Here is a 16,377-nt window from a genome sequence, read left to right as displayed (position 1 = left end):
GTCATTGTCATCCATCTGAATGACGTGTGTGTGTGTGCGCGTGTGTGAGAGAGAGAGGGGGTGGGGGATGGGGGGGGGGGTTGAACACATATGTTGGTGAGTGAACCAGTGACCAGGTTTATAGAGAGAACAAAAAGAGGAGACCTAACAACACGAGACAGACGACTAGAAGAATTCTTTTCAACTTCAGCATTTGGCTGCAACAGGCTGCAACATAACTCTCTGAAGAGGGAAAAAAAGCAACAAGGAAACTAACAGGATTTGAAACACTGATCAGATCTGAGGTGAAGCTCAGCGTGACCCTCCTGCGCAGCGCAAACCAGCCGGCTCGTTCTGTTACTTTCAAGTGAAAATGCTCTGGAGATTGACTCTTGCCGTGGCTGTGGTGTGCGTCGGTGGCATATGCAACTCTGTGAAGGCTGATGTAATGAGCAGACTGATCATACCGAGGGACTATGGGGTGAAACTGTGCGGGAGAGAGTTCATCAGAGCAGTCATTTTCACCTGCGGCGGCTCCCGGTGGAAACGATCCACAGAGGGGGACACAGGTGAGTCAACATTACCGTCTCATTAATTGCCTAATTACACTGGTGTATATCTACAAATAGCAGTACAAAAAAAGTTTATACAGACATGCTTCAAAACATAGACTTATTGTAAGATCTACTTTTAAACATATGTTGAATCATGTCTTTAAATATACAGGTTTTTGGTGTAGCCAAGGTATATTGAAAGAATGATGGATTTCTCATTAAGGCTAATGACCATTAAAGGGAAGAAGAAAGGGTGATCAGGCGAGGAACTCTAAATTGTTTTCTTCATTCCTATTTTAAGTTTGAGCGAGCATGTTGCTGTAGATCAAGAAGGCACATCAAAAGGTTTACCGCCACAGAGTTTTAATCTGCCACCACATTTCAGTAGGACATCTGATTGACAGAGCCTCATATTTCAGCACCGTGGTCAGCTCATGTACATTGTTAATTGGACAAAACCTTAGTGAGTACTATCCTTCATTCAACATAGTCCTCCAAAAAGCCCATTTTTATTAACATATTCTGATCTGTGAATTTGTTTTTACTATGACCAAAAGTGCATTTGACACATGATATACTGTATGCTTTATATTCAACTCCTGTTATTATTTATCAATCCTTTTCCTTTCTCCAGATCCCTTCCAGTGGCGTTCCCTCAGTGATGTTACAGTGGAAGACAACCAGCACACCTGGCAGTCAGGCGCAGAGTTCACAGCAGATAACCTTTCTCCTCTCCATGTTGGCTCCTCTTACTCCCTGGCAGACCTCCTGGCCCTTTACGGGGCCAGAGGAGACAGGCAGCAGCCGTCGCTGAGTGACTTGGCCCTGCTGGAGAAGTCTCAGCGGTCCACAGTTTTAGGCGAGCAAGACGGGAACCCAGCTACAGCTGACTGGGCCATACCGAGCAAAAAGAAAAGGAACTTTTCTCTGGGTGTGGCAGGGAAGTGCTGTAGCCAGGGCTGTACCAAGAATGATATAGGACGCTTGTGCTGAGGCAGGGAGAAGGGATGTAATGGATGAGTGAAGTCAGAGGGGTTGTGACAGTTGTGGAAATCTTAAATATGAAGGAGAGCAAGTTCACATCCCCCTATTTGTTTATTTTGTAAAAAAGGTCATGTTCTGTATGTACTGTATGTCACCCTATCAGCATCATTGAAAATAAATTTTAAATACTGTGTTAATATGAAATGTGGAGCCGTATCATGTTGTCTTCGACACTTGTTCATATGATGAATTTAGAGCAATAAACGGCATCCATTGTGCCGCCTGCAGACTATCTGACTAAACTACGTTCATACTAGCTCAGGCCAATATCACACATTAATGTCATTTAGGTTGCTGTGAAATTATTGCCAGATCTATTTTTTCTATTAACATCTGAAAGGACACTTCTGCAGATAAAACAAATAAATACACTTAAACCCTTGCACAAAATCTCACACTATCATTTTTGTGTCTAAATGTAGAAATCATGTACTTTGTCGTAAACAGAAAAAAAACAACTTTTGAAAGACCTATAAGCAAACCACATTTAGATTAAAAAAAAGTACGATTTTCATGTCCATAGTACTGCAAGTTTTGTTTAATAAACGTATATACACCTGGAATATACTTGCATTTCTATCTTTCACTATTTACATCTATTTACACATAAATGTATTAAAGGTAGCTGCATATTTCCATCAGATGACAGAACCAGGTTTAATGTCATTCACACGTCAACAAACTAAAATTGAAATTAATGGAAAGAACTACCAGTTAAAAGTCCTGTATTCGCTGGAAATCTTTTGATTTGAATGATAAATAGTTCACAAAATAATCATATTTGGTCTTACACACCAATGTACATTCAATCACAATGTTTGTATGAGTAAAAAAAAAAAAAAAGACATTTTCCATCTTGGCATTATTTAGCAACTCTGAAGAAACTCACAATCTCCCATTCACAACAGACTCCTGCACAGGTGAAAAAATAACATTCAGACCGGCATAATACTGCCCAGAGGTCAGACTGTGGTAGCTCACAGACACACTGTATGTTTGTAAGTGAGAAAACGTTGGTCTTTACAGTGACTCATCCTAGAGATGTAAGAGGGTGTCCATCCTTTGGACATTTTGTGCATGCATGCGTGTACTGCCTGCCTTTAATGGCATAAAAAACTAGGAAGTTTCAAAATTAGAAGGAAAGATGCTGTTCCACAGATTAGATTCTGTACAGGGACTGAGATTGACTGACCCCCCACCCCCACCCCCTCCTTTAGTTAGTAACATTTGGTACATAAAGTAAAACAATAAAAACTTGTAATCACTGATACATTGGTGTCTGATAATCCTAGCACATAGACATATTCTAGCACATACACATATTCAACATATACACAAACACCAAGTTTGCATGGATGGAAAAATAATGACGTGAGGAAAAGTCAAAGAAGTTTTAAATAAAACAATCTCTTGCAACAACAAGCTACTGCAAAATAAAAGCATCTCCCCTCATTACTTTTTTCTCTACCTTCAGAAAATAAACTTCAACTTTTCACATAAGGTATCTAGAGGCAGATAGTATAGCGTTATAACACTGAAAACATCACTGTATTTGTAAAATGTATACCCATTACTAACAAAGGAAACATAACTTCCAGTTTAAAAAAAAGAATGATACTGTCCATGATATGACACTACTAGAGACCCAGAGATTTCTGAGCAGTTATTGCTGTGTCTCTTATGTATTTGACAGATAACAGTTGATTTTGCATAAAGTCTGGCCTCTATTATGTGGAATAATGTATAATCATAACAAACGCCATCCATGCTGTGGTGCTTCTGCTGCTGCTTCATCAGCTCAGAAAACACACAGAATCATCCTCGATGAGCAATAAATAGGTTGTAAAACTCAAACAGCAGAAATGTGACTCCAAACCACCTGTAGCGGTGTTTAGAATGGGTATCCTTGTGACAGAAGACAGCTGGGGCTTTACATTCATGGTTCTGTCTTTCATCTTCTTAAAACTACCAAGCTAGTCAAGTCTGTCTAGGTGTCAGCAGAATGATCCCTGTTCACTTCCAGTATTTAAAAGTCTGGGCACACAAGAGCAGTGCCAGTGAGGTTCAGGTGTGCAGTCAGATGCTGCTGCTGAGATTCCCACAGCCTCTTTGGTTAAAGCATTAACAAAAGAAATGCTGCTAGTTGGTGTAGGCTTAAACATTCAACACAAGTTACATTGCTCCACTCCGTGAATAGTCAAATTCAATTTGTAAAACAACATGTACAAATAACACGAAAATAATTTATCCCAAAATAAAATGTTCTTAAAAGGCATCTGATATATCTTTTGTTTGAGTCAGATGTAGTGTACTTATGAGTCTGCTACGTCACAGAAAGAAGTGGGTAAACTGCTAAGAAAGTACCAATTATCCTTATTTGAGTAAATGTTAAATAGGCTGACTGAAATGCAGAGCACCCAACGAAAAACAAGTATACTTCAGACTAGTGACTGCATCACTGCAGTAAACCAAGACGTCACAAAGACATTCATTGTTCTGTTAAGATCCGTGAGGACTGACTCCCACGGGTCAACACCTACAGGTCAAAGGTTCAGGGATCAATGCGGCTCATCCGTCATTGCTGTCTCGTACAGTCTCCACGCTGTGGATTAATGACTTGAAAGTAGGACGCAGTCTCGGATCACCGCTCCAGCACTCTGTCATAATCTTGTGAATCTGAAGGGAAGCATTAGAGCACGGACATTAACACGGGGTGGGGGGTGGGGGGAATAAAACAGGTACAATTATTTTATTCTACTTTACAGCCAGGGTTTTCAAATTTATTTTTGGGAACAAAAGGGCTTTCTTTTTGATTCGCCAGTGGTGTGGTAACCGGTGAGGTAATCACTTTAAGGCTGGTAGACTCAGGTGAACCGGAGTTGGTACACTTGTGAATTTATGAAATGAGAGCCTGGTTTGTTCACCTTTTACAAATATGTGGCGAGTTGATGTTGAACCAAAAGTCATCTTTATTAACAAAACTGAAAGGAAAAATGTGTCTTGCAATTTCTTCTACTTTATAAAGAGTTACTGACCTCCTTTGGACAATTATCAGGAGCAGGCAACCTATATCCCTGTTTCAGCAGGTCTATCAGATGGTAGACAATCATCTGGCCTTGCTTTTCACTTCCCATCTTGTCCATAAATACCTGAAAAGAAGAAAAGAGTAGTTCTTTTTTGGCTTTAGTGAAAAGTAGAAGTTAAGTAGTAAGTGATTCCTGTTTTTGAGTACATCGCTCTATAGTGCTCAATCAACTGATTTACTTGACGACACTACACACTAATTATACTGGCCATTCTTTTATAGCTTGATTATGTTGGCAAAGCAATTAGGAAGGATAAGAAAGACAATTTGTCAAACTAAAAAAACAAAAGTCAGAAGAAAGAAAGAAGTGCAGTACCGCTGGTGGGCTGCAGTTCTTGTCACTGTATGTGAAGAGTTCGTAGAGGACAACACCGAAACTCCAAACGTCTGATCCCACAGAGAACTTGCTCTCTGTCAGCGACTCTGGAGCATACCTGGGGAAATACCACAGCACATTGTATATACAGTACATACATATACATAATAATGCACACATCTTGTAACAGTCAACACTAATCCTTCATTACAAGCAGACCGATATGAATGTATGTATGACTTATCTTTGTTAAAAGATCAGTCAATACAACGATACCTACCAAATACCTACCACAACTGTAGAAAAGCTAGTCAGCTAGTCAAATTCTAAAAGAGTCCATTTTCAATCACAAAAATATGAAAATACTTCTTGAATCTCTAAGAAACGCGTGCGGTGTCATCCTCACCAAAAGATGGGGCTTTCCCCAGGCTCTCTGACAGTGTAGTACTCTTTGTCCTGCGGCAGCACCTTGGTCAGACCAAAATCACCAATCTTCACCCTCATCTCGCTCTCCACCAGAATGTTCCTGGTGGCCAGGTCTCTGTGGATGTATCGCTTAGTGGCGAGGTAGTCCATGCCCTGAAGGATGAATATAATCACACGGAGAAAGAGAGACGGTTTATGGATGTACTTATGTTGTTACACAAAGCCGTAGTCCTCTTTGTTTTATTGATTTTGCCTTTTAAAAGGGGTAAACAATTTATGAAAAACCAAAGCACATTCAAAGTAATAAAATAAAAACAATACAAGAGAAAATATATAACTCATCTACTTGCACAGTGTTAGCACTGCAATAAAAACCCATATAAATAAATAAATGTTTCTCTCAAGTTATCTTTTCATATGCAGCCATATCCTGCCGAGCGCCGTAAACCGGTCCTGAAACGATGTACTCCCTTGTGATTTCCAACATCTCACAATCATCTGTGTCACTAACTTAATATTAGTATGATTCAGTCCAAAGGTTATTTCAATGGTATCAGACACAGGAAAGATGGAAAAGACAAAGTTTCCAGGTATGTAAAATAACTTAGGGGGAGGGGGCCAAGGTCTGCACCACCTACTGCACTACATTACCTTGCAAATCTGTGATGCATAGTGCAGCAGTTTGTTGGAATCAAAGCGGTGCTTGTGTTTGATGAGGTAATCTCTCAAGCTACCGTAGGGGAGATACTCCATGATCAGCCGCAGGTTCCTTCGTCCTGCAGAAACAAAGAAGTTAACAGCCATACTTAAGGGCCAAAAATATGACGTGAGCAGTGGAGTGGAGGCCTCTGAGAAAATCAAGATTTATCCGTTTCATGGGCCTGCTCACTAACGCCCTAGGCAGCAAATGTGGGAACTGTACAGACAGTATTATGTATGATAAAATCTGCCGGGGCGGTATTATCACATCAACAACAGCTTGTAGGCTGAATGAGCTGATCAGGAAAGTTTGCTCTGTCACTACAGGGGGAAAAAAAACACTGAGCCCCTCTCACTTAAGAATTAAGATTAACCAGACAAATCATTTTCTTTATCTAAATATGCCAACAACAAAAAAAAGATACTTCAATGCCAATATAAGAAAACGTATTTTATTATCTATTACACTTTAACGTGATCAACTGTTGGTTTGGAATCAAATCTGTGTAAAAGGTGGCATCTTTTCCCCATACAGCAAATGTCTTTGTATCCTTTCAATCATCTTAGAACCACTGATGTAGAAACATAGTTTATATCACTATGATTTATATAAAGAATATGGGGCATTCATTTTGATTACTGTGTCATATTTTGATAATAAACCAAATCAGTTATATAGATTAAAACTGAGCAACAACGAGCAACAGGATACATAGCAACAGGATACATAATCGCACCCTATATTGGGATTTTTGTACCATTTATATATAAAAAAAAACCAAAAAACATTATTGCTCATATAGATATCAAATAATGTGCTCATACCTGCACTGTAGCAGACCCCTTTGTATTTGACAATGTTTTCATGCTGGAGTGATTTGAGGATCTCGATTTCACGCTCAAAGTCCCTGAGGTGCTCGGCTGTGCTGTGCTGTAGTTTCTTCACGGCCACCACCTCCCCTGTGCTGTCCTGCAGGGGGTCGTACCTGCACATCTCCACACTGCCAAAGTTTCCCTGAAGCGTGGGGTCAGAGGGAGAGCAGATTTAAGAGAGATATAGAAACGACAGCTATGATTTCATCTTGGTTTTGAGCTCACATTAAATGAGCTTTTCTAATGTACTAAGGTAAAGGTTTGTTCATTTCCATTTAACTAGGATGGCATCAGTGCGATACTTAATCCCAAGAAGAAAACAATACACATCCTTTTCATATCAAATAGTGCTGAGCAACTTCATGGTGTGCGGAAAGTATCATGAGAATATTTGAGATAATAGCGGAAACTGCTGATTAGTCATGTGGGTTGAATGTTTGCCACTGTATACCATAATTGATGTGAAAGATGCATTTCCAACACCCACATAAAGACACTAACTAAAACTACCTCAAGAGAGCAAGAAACTTTGAGGACGTTTTAACAGATTTGTATCCAGCTCTTTCAATAAAATTCTTTATAATGCTTAAACAAATAAAATAATATTTAATAGTTAAAGAGAGGTATCAAGAAGAAAGATCAAGCTAATAAGTTATTAAAAACATGCACACTTAGACATAATCTAAACACTATGAAGGAGATAAAAGAGTCAAACAAAAAGAAGATTTTAAATTAAAGTGTGCGTGCGTGCGTGCGCATGTCTCACTTTGCCCAGTTGCTTGAGAAAAATGAGGTGCCTCTCCTCAAACTGTGTGAGGTCCTGGCTCTCGGAGGCCCACGGGAAGCCGAAGCCTCTTGTCCTGTTGGGCACCATGTCGCTCTCCACCAGCAGCTCATAGTCTGCAACACAACAAGGTGCAAAATTGTTTTTTATAAAGAAGATCTTGATAATACCCTATATTAAGTGTGTGTGTGTGTGTGTGTGTGTGTGTGTGTGTGTGTGTGTGTGTGTGTGTGTGTGTGTGTGTGTGCGTACTAGTGTATCCACATGATCAATGGATTTGTCTGAAGGTTGTGCATTCATTTTCTTTTCCTACCTTGTATAAAGAGGCTGTTGAGATCTCTGATAATTGCTCTGAAGGAGGGTCGGTGTGAGGGCTCATAGTCCATACAGCTGTTAATCAGATTGGCCAGCTCTGTCCATTTAGGAGCCGGCAGCTGGTGCCTGTCCTCGTAGAACAAGTTCTTCTGCAGAGCAAAAGAGCAAAAGTCAGAACTTGCATGTTTTCCAAACTGAATTGGGAAATGATGGAGATACAAAGCTGCCAGACATTCCTAAAATAATCAATAGAATACGTTTTAAATAACTTTGTGTCCCTCTCACTTTAAAACAAATTGCATGAGTTAAAGGAATAGTTCAACATTTTAGGAAATACGGTTATATGCTTTCTTGACAAGAGTTAGACAAGATGAGTTATACCACTCTGTACAGTAAATATGAAGCTACAGCCAACAGCCGGTATGCTTAATTTAGCATATTGACTGGAAACAGCTAGCCTGGGCCTGTCCAAAAGTAAAAGAATTTAATAAAAACCTACTAGCACCTCTGAAGCTCACTAATGAACACCATAGACTAAAAAATACACTGAAACCATTTCTTGCCGGTAGCAGAGGCCAGGCAACCAACTTAATTCAACATTTCCCAAAATGTCAAACTATTCCTTTAATACGGATCACTTTCAGTAAGTTAATACTGTCAATGCATTCTCTGTTTTTGTGACCTTGGAGCAGTCCAGGGTGCTGAGAGGTTTGTCTCCGCCACTGCAGATCTCCCAAAGGGTGGTCCCAAAGCCCCACTTGTCTGTGGCTAAACTCAGGTTTTGGGGGTTTTCAATACATTCGGGGGGCACCCATGGGATACGCTCCACCAGAACTGATGGACAAATATGAGGAGACATAGAAGCACAGAGAGAATGAAATGAATGGAATGGAAGGTAGAGGACAGCGAGGAGGGAGAAAAAGATAATGCAAACTGAGACAATCACACCAAAGCAAAACTATGTTGGCTAACATTATTCTCACATGCCTCCACAAAGGTGTGAGGTACATGTCTCTTCACAGCAGGACATTACATCACTCTATGTATCTCACCTTCTTTGGGCAGCACGGTGATGCTGATACCCGGGTCACTGAGTTTGATAAAGGGCAGGCTGCCTGTCATGCGATCCTCCTTTCTGATCAGAAGAACATTCTTGGCACAAACATTTCCATGAATGAGGCTCTTATCCTCCTGCGTGCAGACGTGACAGGGACAACATAAATACATACCTTGCTTCAGCACTCAACTAGTTTTATTGACACATTAGTTGAAGGTATTTCTCTTAACATTGAACTTGAGTATGTGTGTAAATATGCCTGCCCCATACAAACAGAAGAATCTGTATGGGGCAGACTGCATTATGGGGCAGTCTTACCAGGTAGTGCATAGCCCAGGATAGCTGCTTGGCCACTTCTAGCTTCCAGGTGATGTTAACACAGCTTTTATTCTTTTTCAGGTAGGTGTCCAAGGAACCAAATTTACCGTACTCCTGCACCATCATGTCTGACAGGGAGATGTGAGTGAGATCATTTTATTAGTCACTACTATCCATATAGAAAATTTTCTAAACAAATCGCTTCCTATTAAAATTCCCATATCACCAGTTTGTGGTTGACTGTAGCGGATGTCCTGTAGTGTCTTCAAAGACACTTTGACAGTAGTTATAGACAAAACACTTTCCGCACCCATGAATTTTTCTTTATCCATACTGTATCTATGCCATCTGGCACAGTTCTGTTTTTATTGTCTCACATGAGAAATCTAGCTTTGGTCATTACATTTCTTTGGAACGATTAGGCTATCAGTGCACCATATGCCTGATTCATTTAAAGAATGAAATACCCTAACATGCGACAATACACTGCTTTTTGTCAGTGTCAGTTTTCTTTCCAAGTCCTTTATTATAATCTTTGTTTTTCTTTCCAGCCTGCTCTTTTTGTGCACTGAGAAATGTGAATGATAAAGGTTTCCAGACATACTGCTCTGACGTGTTCGGACAGTTTCAGGTGGAGTAAAGATCAAGACTGCTGTGGCCCATTAGTGTGGCCCATTAGTGACTTGCTGATCCCAATGGCTTAATTCAGTCACAGTGGAAGGGTCAGGGCACAGCAGAGAGCAGGTCAGAAACCTTATTTCCTCTCTGTTTAATTGTCTCAGATGCCTACAGGGACACCATTTGACCTCATGTGATGTAAACACAACTGTTTTTAGTGTAAAAACTAATTTGCAGTCTTCTTTTCCTTTTCTTTGTATTCTATGTAACACACATTCTGTTTTGTCTTGGTCTCCATATCCCTCTCATCTAAGATCTTAAAGCATCTCTGTCCAGTAGTGTGAGTTTGTGTGTTTTGTAGGCTTACTCTCATTGCCACAAACACACACGCCATAGTTGAGAAGTATGTGCTTGTGGGAGAGCTGGCTCATCATACTGGCTGCTTCAAAGAAGGACTGTAAGGGAGAAAACAAGAGAAGAGATCCTATTACATTGTCTCCTTTCAATTCATGTCTTCAGAATTTATGTAATTATTAATTATCCACTCCTTCAATCAATCAATCAAAAAGCAAACCTCTGAATAGTTGCGGTGAGCCTTGTCCAGGATCTTGATAACAACGTCTATCTGGTGTATCTCTCCGTAGTCTCCCAGCTCCTTCCTCACACCGCAGAAGATCTTGGTGAAAGTTCCTTGGCCAAGACTCTCATTCTACAACACAGTTTAATTTAGTTGAAAACTACTTTGGAAAGAAGGTTGAGTGAATTTCCCCCACTTTTTCTTTTTAAAAGAGATAATTCTTTGATTAATACTCTCTTCCCACAAAGTTACTGGAACTCTCCTAAGCAGAAAATTCCAAATCAAAGACATAATGAAAGCTACAAGCTTTCTCACTTGCAGCCCAGAAACCAAACTGAATAAAGCCCACTGCTGTCATGCTTGCACCAGGACTTAGCTGTGCCTGCCAGCTAGACCTTATCCGACCACCTGGCTTTAGATAGTAGTGATTAAAAAAAAAAATTAAGCTCAAAAGCTCTTGAATAAATGCACAACAAAACACATTCAAAACAGACGACAAAACAAACTGAAACTGTTATTCAATTGAGGGATGAGTGAGAAGACAATATTGCAATACAGTACAAAACTACCAAGTGCTCAAATAACAGAAAATATGTTGAGACGAAAATGGACCAGTAACCGAGGTGAGAGCATGGCTGTCACACTGCCACACGGACACACACAATGCACTCAGACAAGTCCACAGGGACTGCTAGTGACACTGAGTTACAGTCGGTGGAACAATTGAGGAAGTGTTTTTCTTTAACTGTAGCGACCTCACTGACTCCACAGGAGTGCTTCTTGTTCCTTCTGATCAAAACTTCTGGTACGCTTATTCATATTGACAAGTTTACAATGTCACCTTGTCTACAAAAAGGTATTTTTGGGGTTTATATTCAGTGTTACTTTATAATTACAAAGAGACTGGCCACCCACGTAGGTACAGTTCACCTTTGTTAATTTATAACTTATCTGCTCAGGGCAAGAAATTGAAATTGAAATTGAAAGTGTAAAAAGGCCCTTTTCCATTCTGTTGTAAGCTTCTAAAAAAAATATATATATGTACAAAAACAATGCATCAAACCCTGTACACTTCTACAACCTACTAAGACTGAAGAAATTGCCTAGTTATGAATCCTTGTATGCCTTTTTCAGATTAGAAGAAAAGCTAAAGTGAAGAGGACTATCTTACGATGACGAGGTCCTCTTTTCGGATCTTGTGGAAGACCATCTGGCTGATGTTGTGTTTGTGGAGCGAAGGAGACAGTGGAACATCTGCCCCTTGATTATCTCTGCACACCACCAGGTTGGATTTATCTGAAGAAAGGTAAAGATGGACTCACATGAAACTCACATTTTGACACTACATCGGATTATTGCTACAGGAGGTTTACGGCTTTTCAATGTGTGATACTGGAAATATTAATAAAAATGCAACAGCTACCAATTGTAAAATTAGATTGCTTAATTTTGAGTTCTTAATCATAAATATCACCATGAACAAAAATCTAAGTGGTTTGTTTTATTAGCCCTTAGAGACAGGTAACCTTTTTCAGAAACAAGAGTTTTGCCATACGGAAATCCGTCCAGTCATTAGAGACGGTCATTAGCAACTCTATCAAATCCCCACAGAGATATAATGGTCATGTACTGTAGGGCAGTAAAAATCATACTCTCTGCCCATTGGAAGGATCATACTAACTGATCTGAGGAGCAGTTAACCATAATCCTCATAAATCGAAATTTAGAATGCCAACACAAAGAAAGCGGAAGATGACTGACACCCGGCCGAAAATTAGGGACATCTGGCTTGAAACTAAAGGTCAAGAGACAGAGAGTCTGTATTCTTCACTGGCTGAACAGAAATTAAAACATGTTCCAGACTCAAAAACTATGCATTTGATTTAAACAGAAGCTTGAAAATGGGTAATTAGCTGCAGCAGGGATTAAGAAAGAAACGTTGGTTGTAATTGGTTGCCTTGCAGGATGTTGAACTGGAAGCATTCATGGGACTTTCTTATATTGTCTAATCATTGCTTGAAAATATGTTTTAGAGAAAACTTTAACTGCTTGCATCATTCATGTTTTGTAGCCTAAAAATGATTTATGACCCAGAAAAAATGAAGGCCAATTTTCTGCAGGTCACGTAATATTTGCATTGTGTAAATTGCGCACAAAGCATTGTTCCAAATAAGTTTCAAAAATGAATTCTGTAATTAATTGACTAATGGTTTTTAATTAAACTCATTCAAAATGTTACAATTGATCTGGGTAAAATATGAGTTCATCCATATATCATGGAACGGATGCTGTTGCCTATTTTTGCAGCATTATGGACAAAGAAACAATTAATTAGTAGGTCCAACTCATTGAAAGGTCTAAACTGTCCTGGAGAATATTTTAATTGCATAGAATGTCTGCATTTTGCTATATACGTGTTCTTTTACCTGTGTTAATATGTGTGTGAGGTATAAATACTGTGTTCTTGTTAGTGTATGTGAATGCTTACCTTTAAAGCTGGGTGAGCAACAACTGGTCAGCTGGAATGTGTATCCATCAGTGCGCAGCGCCTCCTTTTGGTAGCAGTGCAGAAGTTCCCTGAGTGAGCTGAAGCTCCTTTTTGCACCACTCAGACTGTACTCTCCTGACTCCGTCTTCACAATCTGACAGTGCTTATACTCCACTATAGTTTCATGCTGAAAATAGAAATGATTACAGTTACGTTGTGATGAACATGCCAACAATATCATTTTAAGAGACTACAAAGTACACTCTGTGATTGAGTCCAATGTCCATACAGTTTAAACATTGAAACAGGTTTTGTTCTCTGTAATCACTCCTCTTGTATATACTGGCTATGAAAATATCCATTCCCAAAGTGATGAGGGACAACATACACAGTCCACTTTATGTGCAAATATATATTACAAAGTTTGTCAGAAGTTAATAAATCCATAATCAGTTAAAGTGGGTATCTTCCAGAGTTACAGTCCCACTTTTTTTGTTTTCATGAATAGTGCTGCAGATGAGCTACAGTGGAGGGACAGAAACACAGAGAGGAAATTTGGTACTAAAAAGACAAAACTTTTGAATTTATCTACACACAGAACTAGGACTGAGGATTTTGTACCCCATTAGAAGCGCGAAAATTAGGAAGGAATCTTTGAAAGGCCACGTGTGAACTGCAGGAATGATAACATCTTTCAATTTGCATTTGGGTACCTTCCTGGCTATTGTTTTAATACAGACTGTAAACTTAAAAATCAGTAATTTCAATTATGAGCAGAAGACTTACAGTACATCTTTATACATCTCAGTCACAGTATGGTATTGCATAGCAGTCGGATTGTTAATTTGATGTGATAATCAAACCTTATTGCTCCCTCCAGTGGTTGAAAATATTATAATATTTAAGAGGTTGTAAGCACACCTTTATGATGAGTTTTAGCAAAACTGTGAAAAAACAGTTTACTTTCAGAAACAAACACTCAATTAAATGTTTTTTTTTTAATATTTTTTATTAAATGCACCTGTGATTACTGTGACTTTGATACTTAATTGAACAACCATTATTTTTTTAAAGATTATTTTTTGGGGCTTTTCCCTGTATTAGTAGTAGAGACAGTGGATAGAAATGAAAGGGGGAGAGAGATGGGGGATGACACACGCAAAGGGTAGCAGGTCAGATTTGAACCCGCGCCGCTGCAAGACTCAGCCAACATGGGGCGAACGCTCTCACTGGGTGAGCTAGAGGCCACCCCTTGAACAGCCATTATTAAAGCAAAGCACTACATTGTATTTACATTATAGTCTAATGGCCCTGGGTGTTGTGACACATTGTATAGACCAATGGAAGTGATAATCTGGCAGTCTGCTGTGATGCATGTGATCATGGGCTGAAGAAGCAAGTTAGTGATGTCTACCAATTAGCAAAGAGTGTTGAATGAGCCTGTTTTTGTAGAGTTACATGTGAGAAATGAAGTACTTCACATTAAATTACCCTAGATCAACAGCTTACCCCCACCACAAAGGATATGAAATATTTGTCGTAGTCCCTGGGGCTGCAGCGGATGATGTACAGGCCTTGGTGGTTACCAGAGCGACGCAGCTTACCAATCGTAAACTCCATCCTGTGATCAAAGAGACAGAGAGTGTGTGCGCGTGTGTGTGTGTGTGTGTGTGTGTGTGTGTGTGTGTGTGTGTGTGTGTGGTTGTGGGTTCATAGTGCACATTGTGATGTGCTATATCTGTACATGTGTGTGATACTTACGACACAGGGCCGTGGCAGTAGCTCTGAATGCACTCCAGAAGTCTTGGTGGAGCCACCTCTTTACACAGATAGTGATGAGCATCTGCAACCAGTCTGTAATACCCATCAACTAAAGATACAAATGACAGAGCCTCTGGGAGCGAATGGAACTCCAGTTCCTTTGTGGTCAGACACACAGAGTATAGTGAGGGGATGCAAAAGAGGACAAAAATAAATCATTCAGTACCTATTTTTACTTTAAACCTTCAATCTGTGTATCTATGCATATATAAAAAAATTACATATTTAAAATAATACTTTAAAATAATGAAATTTCTTTTTAAATGTGTATCTTTATGTCCTGTATCTAATTTGACTGACAACAAGTGTGTGGTGATTTAAACACACTGCAGAGTATTGCTTGAAATTTGGTTTACAGACAGTATTTAAAATTGGAGTGAAGCAAACAAACTATTAATTTTAAAAGGGATAATAGAGGAACGTAGGGCTGAGCTCAAAGAGGACGTGTGTGTGTAGTATACCAGGATCTGGTTGTCCTGTCTGGTGAGGGTAACTATGCGACTGTCCACTGAGCCTTCCTTATTGGCCTGTTTGATGCTGATGTCGATCACCTCTGGGAAGTCACAGTATGTTTGTAGCTCCTGGAGACACAAAAAGAATACAAAATAGTGGTTTGCATTTGTATTCAATGAAGAAGCGTGCACACACATGCACTCTGGTTGTTATTGGCGATTGTAACCAACTGCTAGAAAAACAGCCATGCACGGCATCACACTGTGGCAGACTGGTGTACAAATGCATTACCACGGCAACATGAACCCATCTCCTGGTCCTCACCTCCTCTGCTCCCTCTTCCTCTTTCCCTTTAGACCACTGGATGCCCGTGTTGCCCATGACAACGATGGTAACCTCGCGTGCGGAGAGGTCAGTGACTTGAAAGCGCTCAGAGTAGAGGGAGGGTAGCAGCATCTCCAGGCTCATCAGGTATTTGAGCTTGAGGTTACACACCGTGGCCTTGCATTCACTGAACTGCTGGATGAACTTCTTGAAGCGATAGCGGATCCTCTTCCGCGTCAAGATGTTATATTCCTGGATGCGGCTTTGCATGCATCTCGGCAGGAAGGATTTGTAGCTAAAAGCGGGGAGGGGAGCGGGAAGGAATGGTTAGGTGAAGATGGAATTGAGAATGACAAAAAGAATGATGAACAAATAGCAGGGAAGACACAGAGAGAAAAAAAAAATCATATTAATGATGAATTATATATGAAAGAGAAATTACAGGATAGTTTATATTTTGAAGTGTGGACACAGTGCGTATTGTAAAGATCAGATATTAACTGAAACATGATCTCATACAAAGAGAGAATTCATTCAGATGCATGAACACACATAATGAAACTATCTTGATGCTCACTGTGTCCTGAGGGGCCTGTCACAATGTTCTGAAATTGTTATCCTTAAGCTGTACCACATGCACACCAGC

The 16,377-nt window shown here is 39.8% G+C and overlaps 2 protein-coding genes across 2 annotated transcripts in view; one reads left to right on the top strand and one right to left on the bottom strand.

Annotated features, from left to right (window-relative positions):
* The first annotated feature begins 106 nt into the window (after positions 1 to 106).
* rln1 (relaxin 1) lies at positions 107 to 2,018 on the top strand. The gene is made up of 2 exons (XM_039779941.1): positions 107 to 548; positions 1,168 to 2,018. Exons 1-2 carry the CDS (start codon positions 353 to 355, stop codon positions 1,524 to 1,526), a joined length of 555 nt encoding a protein of 184 aa, XP_039635875.1. The 5' UTR covers positions 107 to 352; the 3' UTR covers positions 1,527 to 2,018.
* An 82-nt stretch (positions 2,019 to 2,100) lies between these two features.
* Positions 2,101 to 16,377, bottom strand: part of jak2a (Janus kinase 2a) — a 32,840-nt gene continuing 18,563 nt past the window's right edge. Inside the window, exons 6-24 of the mRNA XM_039779938.1 lie at positions 15,732 to 16,026; positions 15,416 to 15,535; positions 14,895 to 15,052; positions 14,643 to 14,754; positions 13,134 to 13,320; positions 11,817 to 11,941; positions 10,643 to 10,777; positions 10,436 to 10,523; positions 9,451 to 9,578; positions 9,128 to 9,266; positions 8,758 to 8,909; positions 8,074 to 8,224; positions 7,743 to 7,876; positions 6,929 to 7,118; positions 6,056 to 6,180; positions 5,385 to 5,557; positions 4,979 to 5,096; positions 4,613 to 4,726; positions 2,101 to 4,253 (exon numbers count right to left, since the gene is read on the bottom strand). Coding sequence (XP_039635872.1) covers positions 4,146 to 4,253; positions 4,613 to 4,726; positions 4,979 to 5,096; positions 5,385 to 5,557; positions 6,056 to 6,180; positions 6,929 to 7,118; positions 7,743 to 7,876; positions 8,074 to 8,224; positions 8,758 to 8,909; positions 9,128 to 9,266; positions 9,451 to 9,578; positions 10,436 to 10,523; positions 10,643 to 10,777; positions 11,817 to 11,941; positions 13,134 to 13,320; positions 14,643 to 14,754; positions 14,895 to 15,052; positions 15,416 to 15,535; positions 15,732 to 16,026 — 2,752 coding nt within the window. The 3' untranslated portion in view covers positions 2,101 to 4,145. The remainder of the gene's footprint in view (positions 4,254 to 4,612; positions 4,727 to 4,978; positions 5,097 to 5,384; positions 5,558 to 6,055; positions 6,181 to 6,928; positions 7,119 to 7,742; positions 7,877 to 8,073; positions 8,225 to 8,757; positions 8,910 to 9,127; positions 9,267 to 9,450; positions 9,579 to 10,435; positions 10,524 to 10,642; positions 10,778 to 11,816; positions 11,942 to 13,133; positions 13,321 to 14,642; positions 14,755 to 14,894; positions 15,053 to 15,415; positions 15,536 to 15,731; positions 16,027 to 16,377) is intronic.

Source organism: Perca fluviatilis, chromosome 17 (genome assembly GCF_010015445.1).
Source record: "Perca fluviatilis chromosome 17, GENO_Pfluv_1.0, whole genome shotgun sequence".
Classification (NCBI taxonomy): domain Eukaryota; kingdom Metazoa; phylum Chordata; class Actinopteri; order Perciformes; family Percidae; genus Perca; species Perca fluviatilis.
This window is presented reverse-complemented; position numbering and strand designations above follow the sequence as displayed.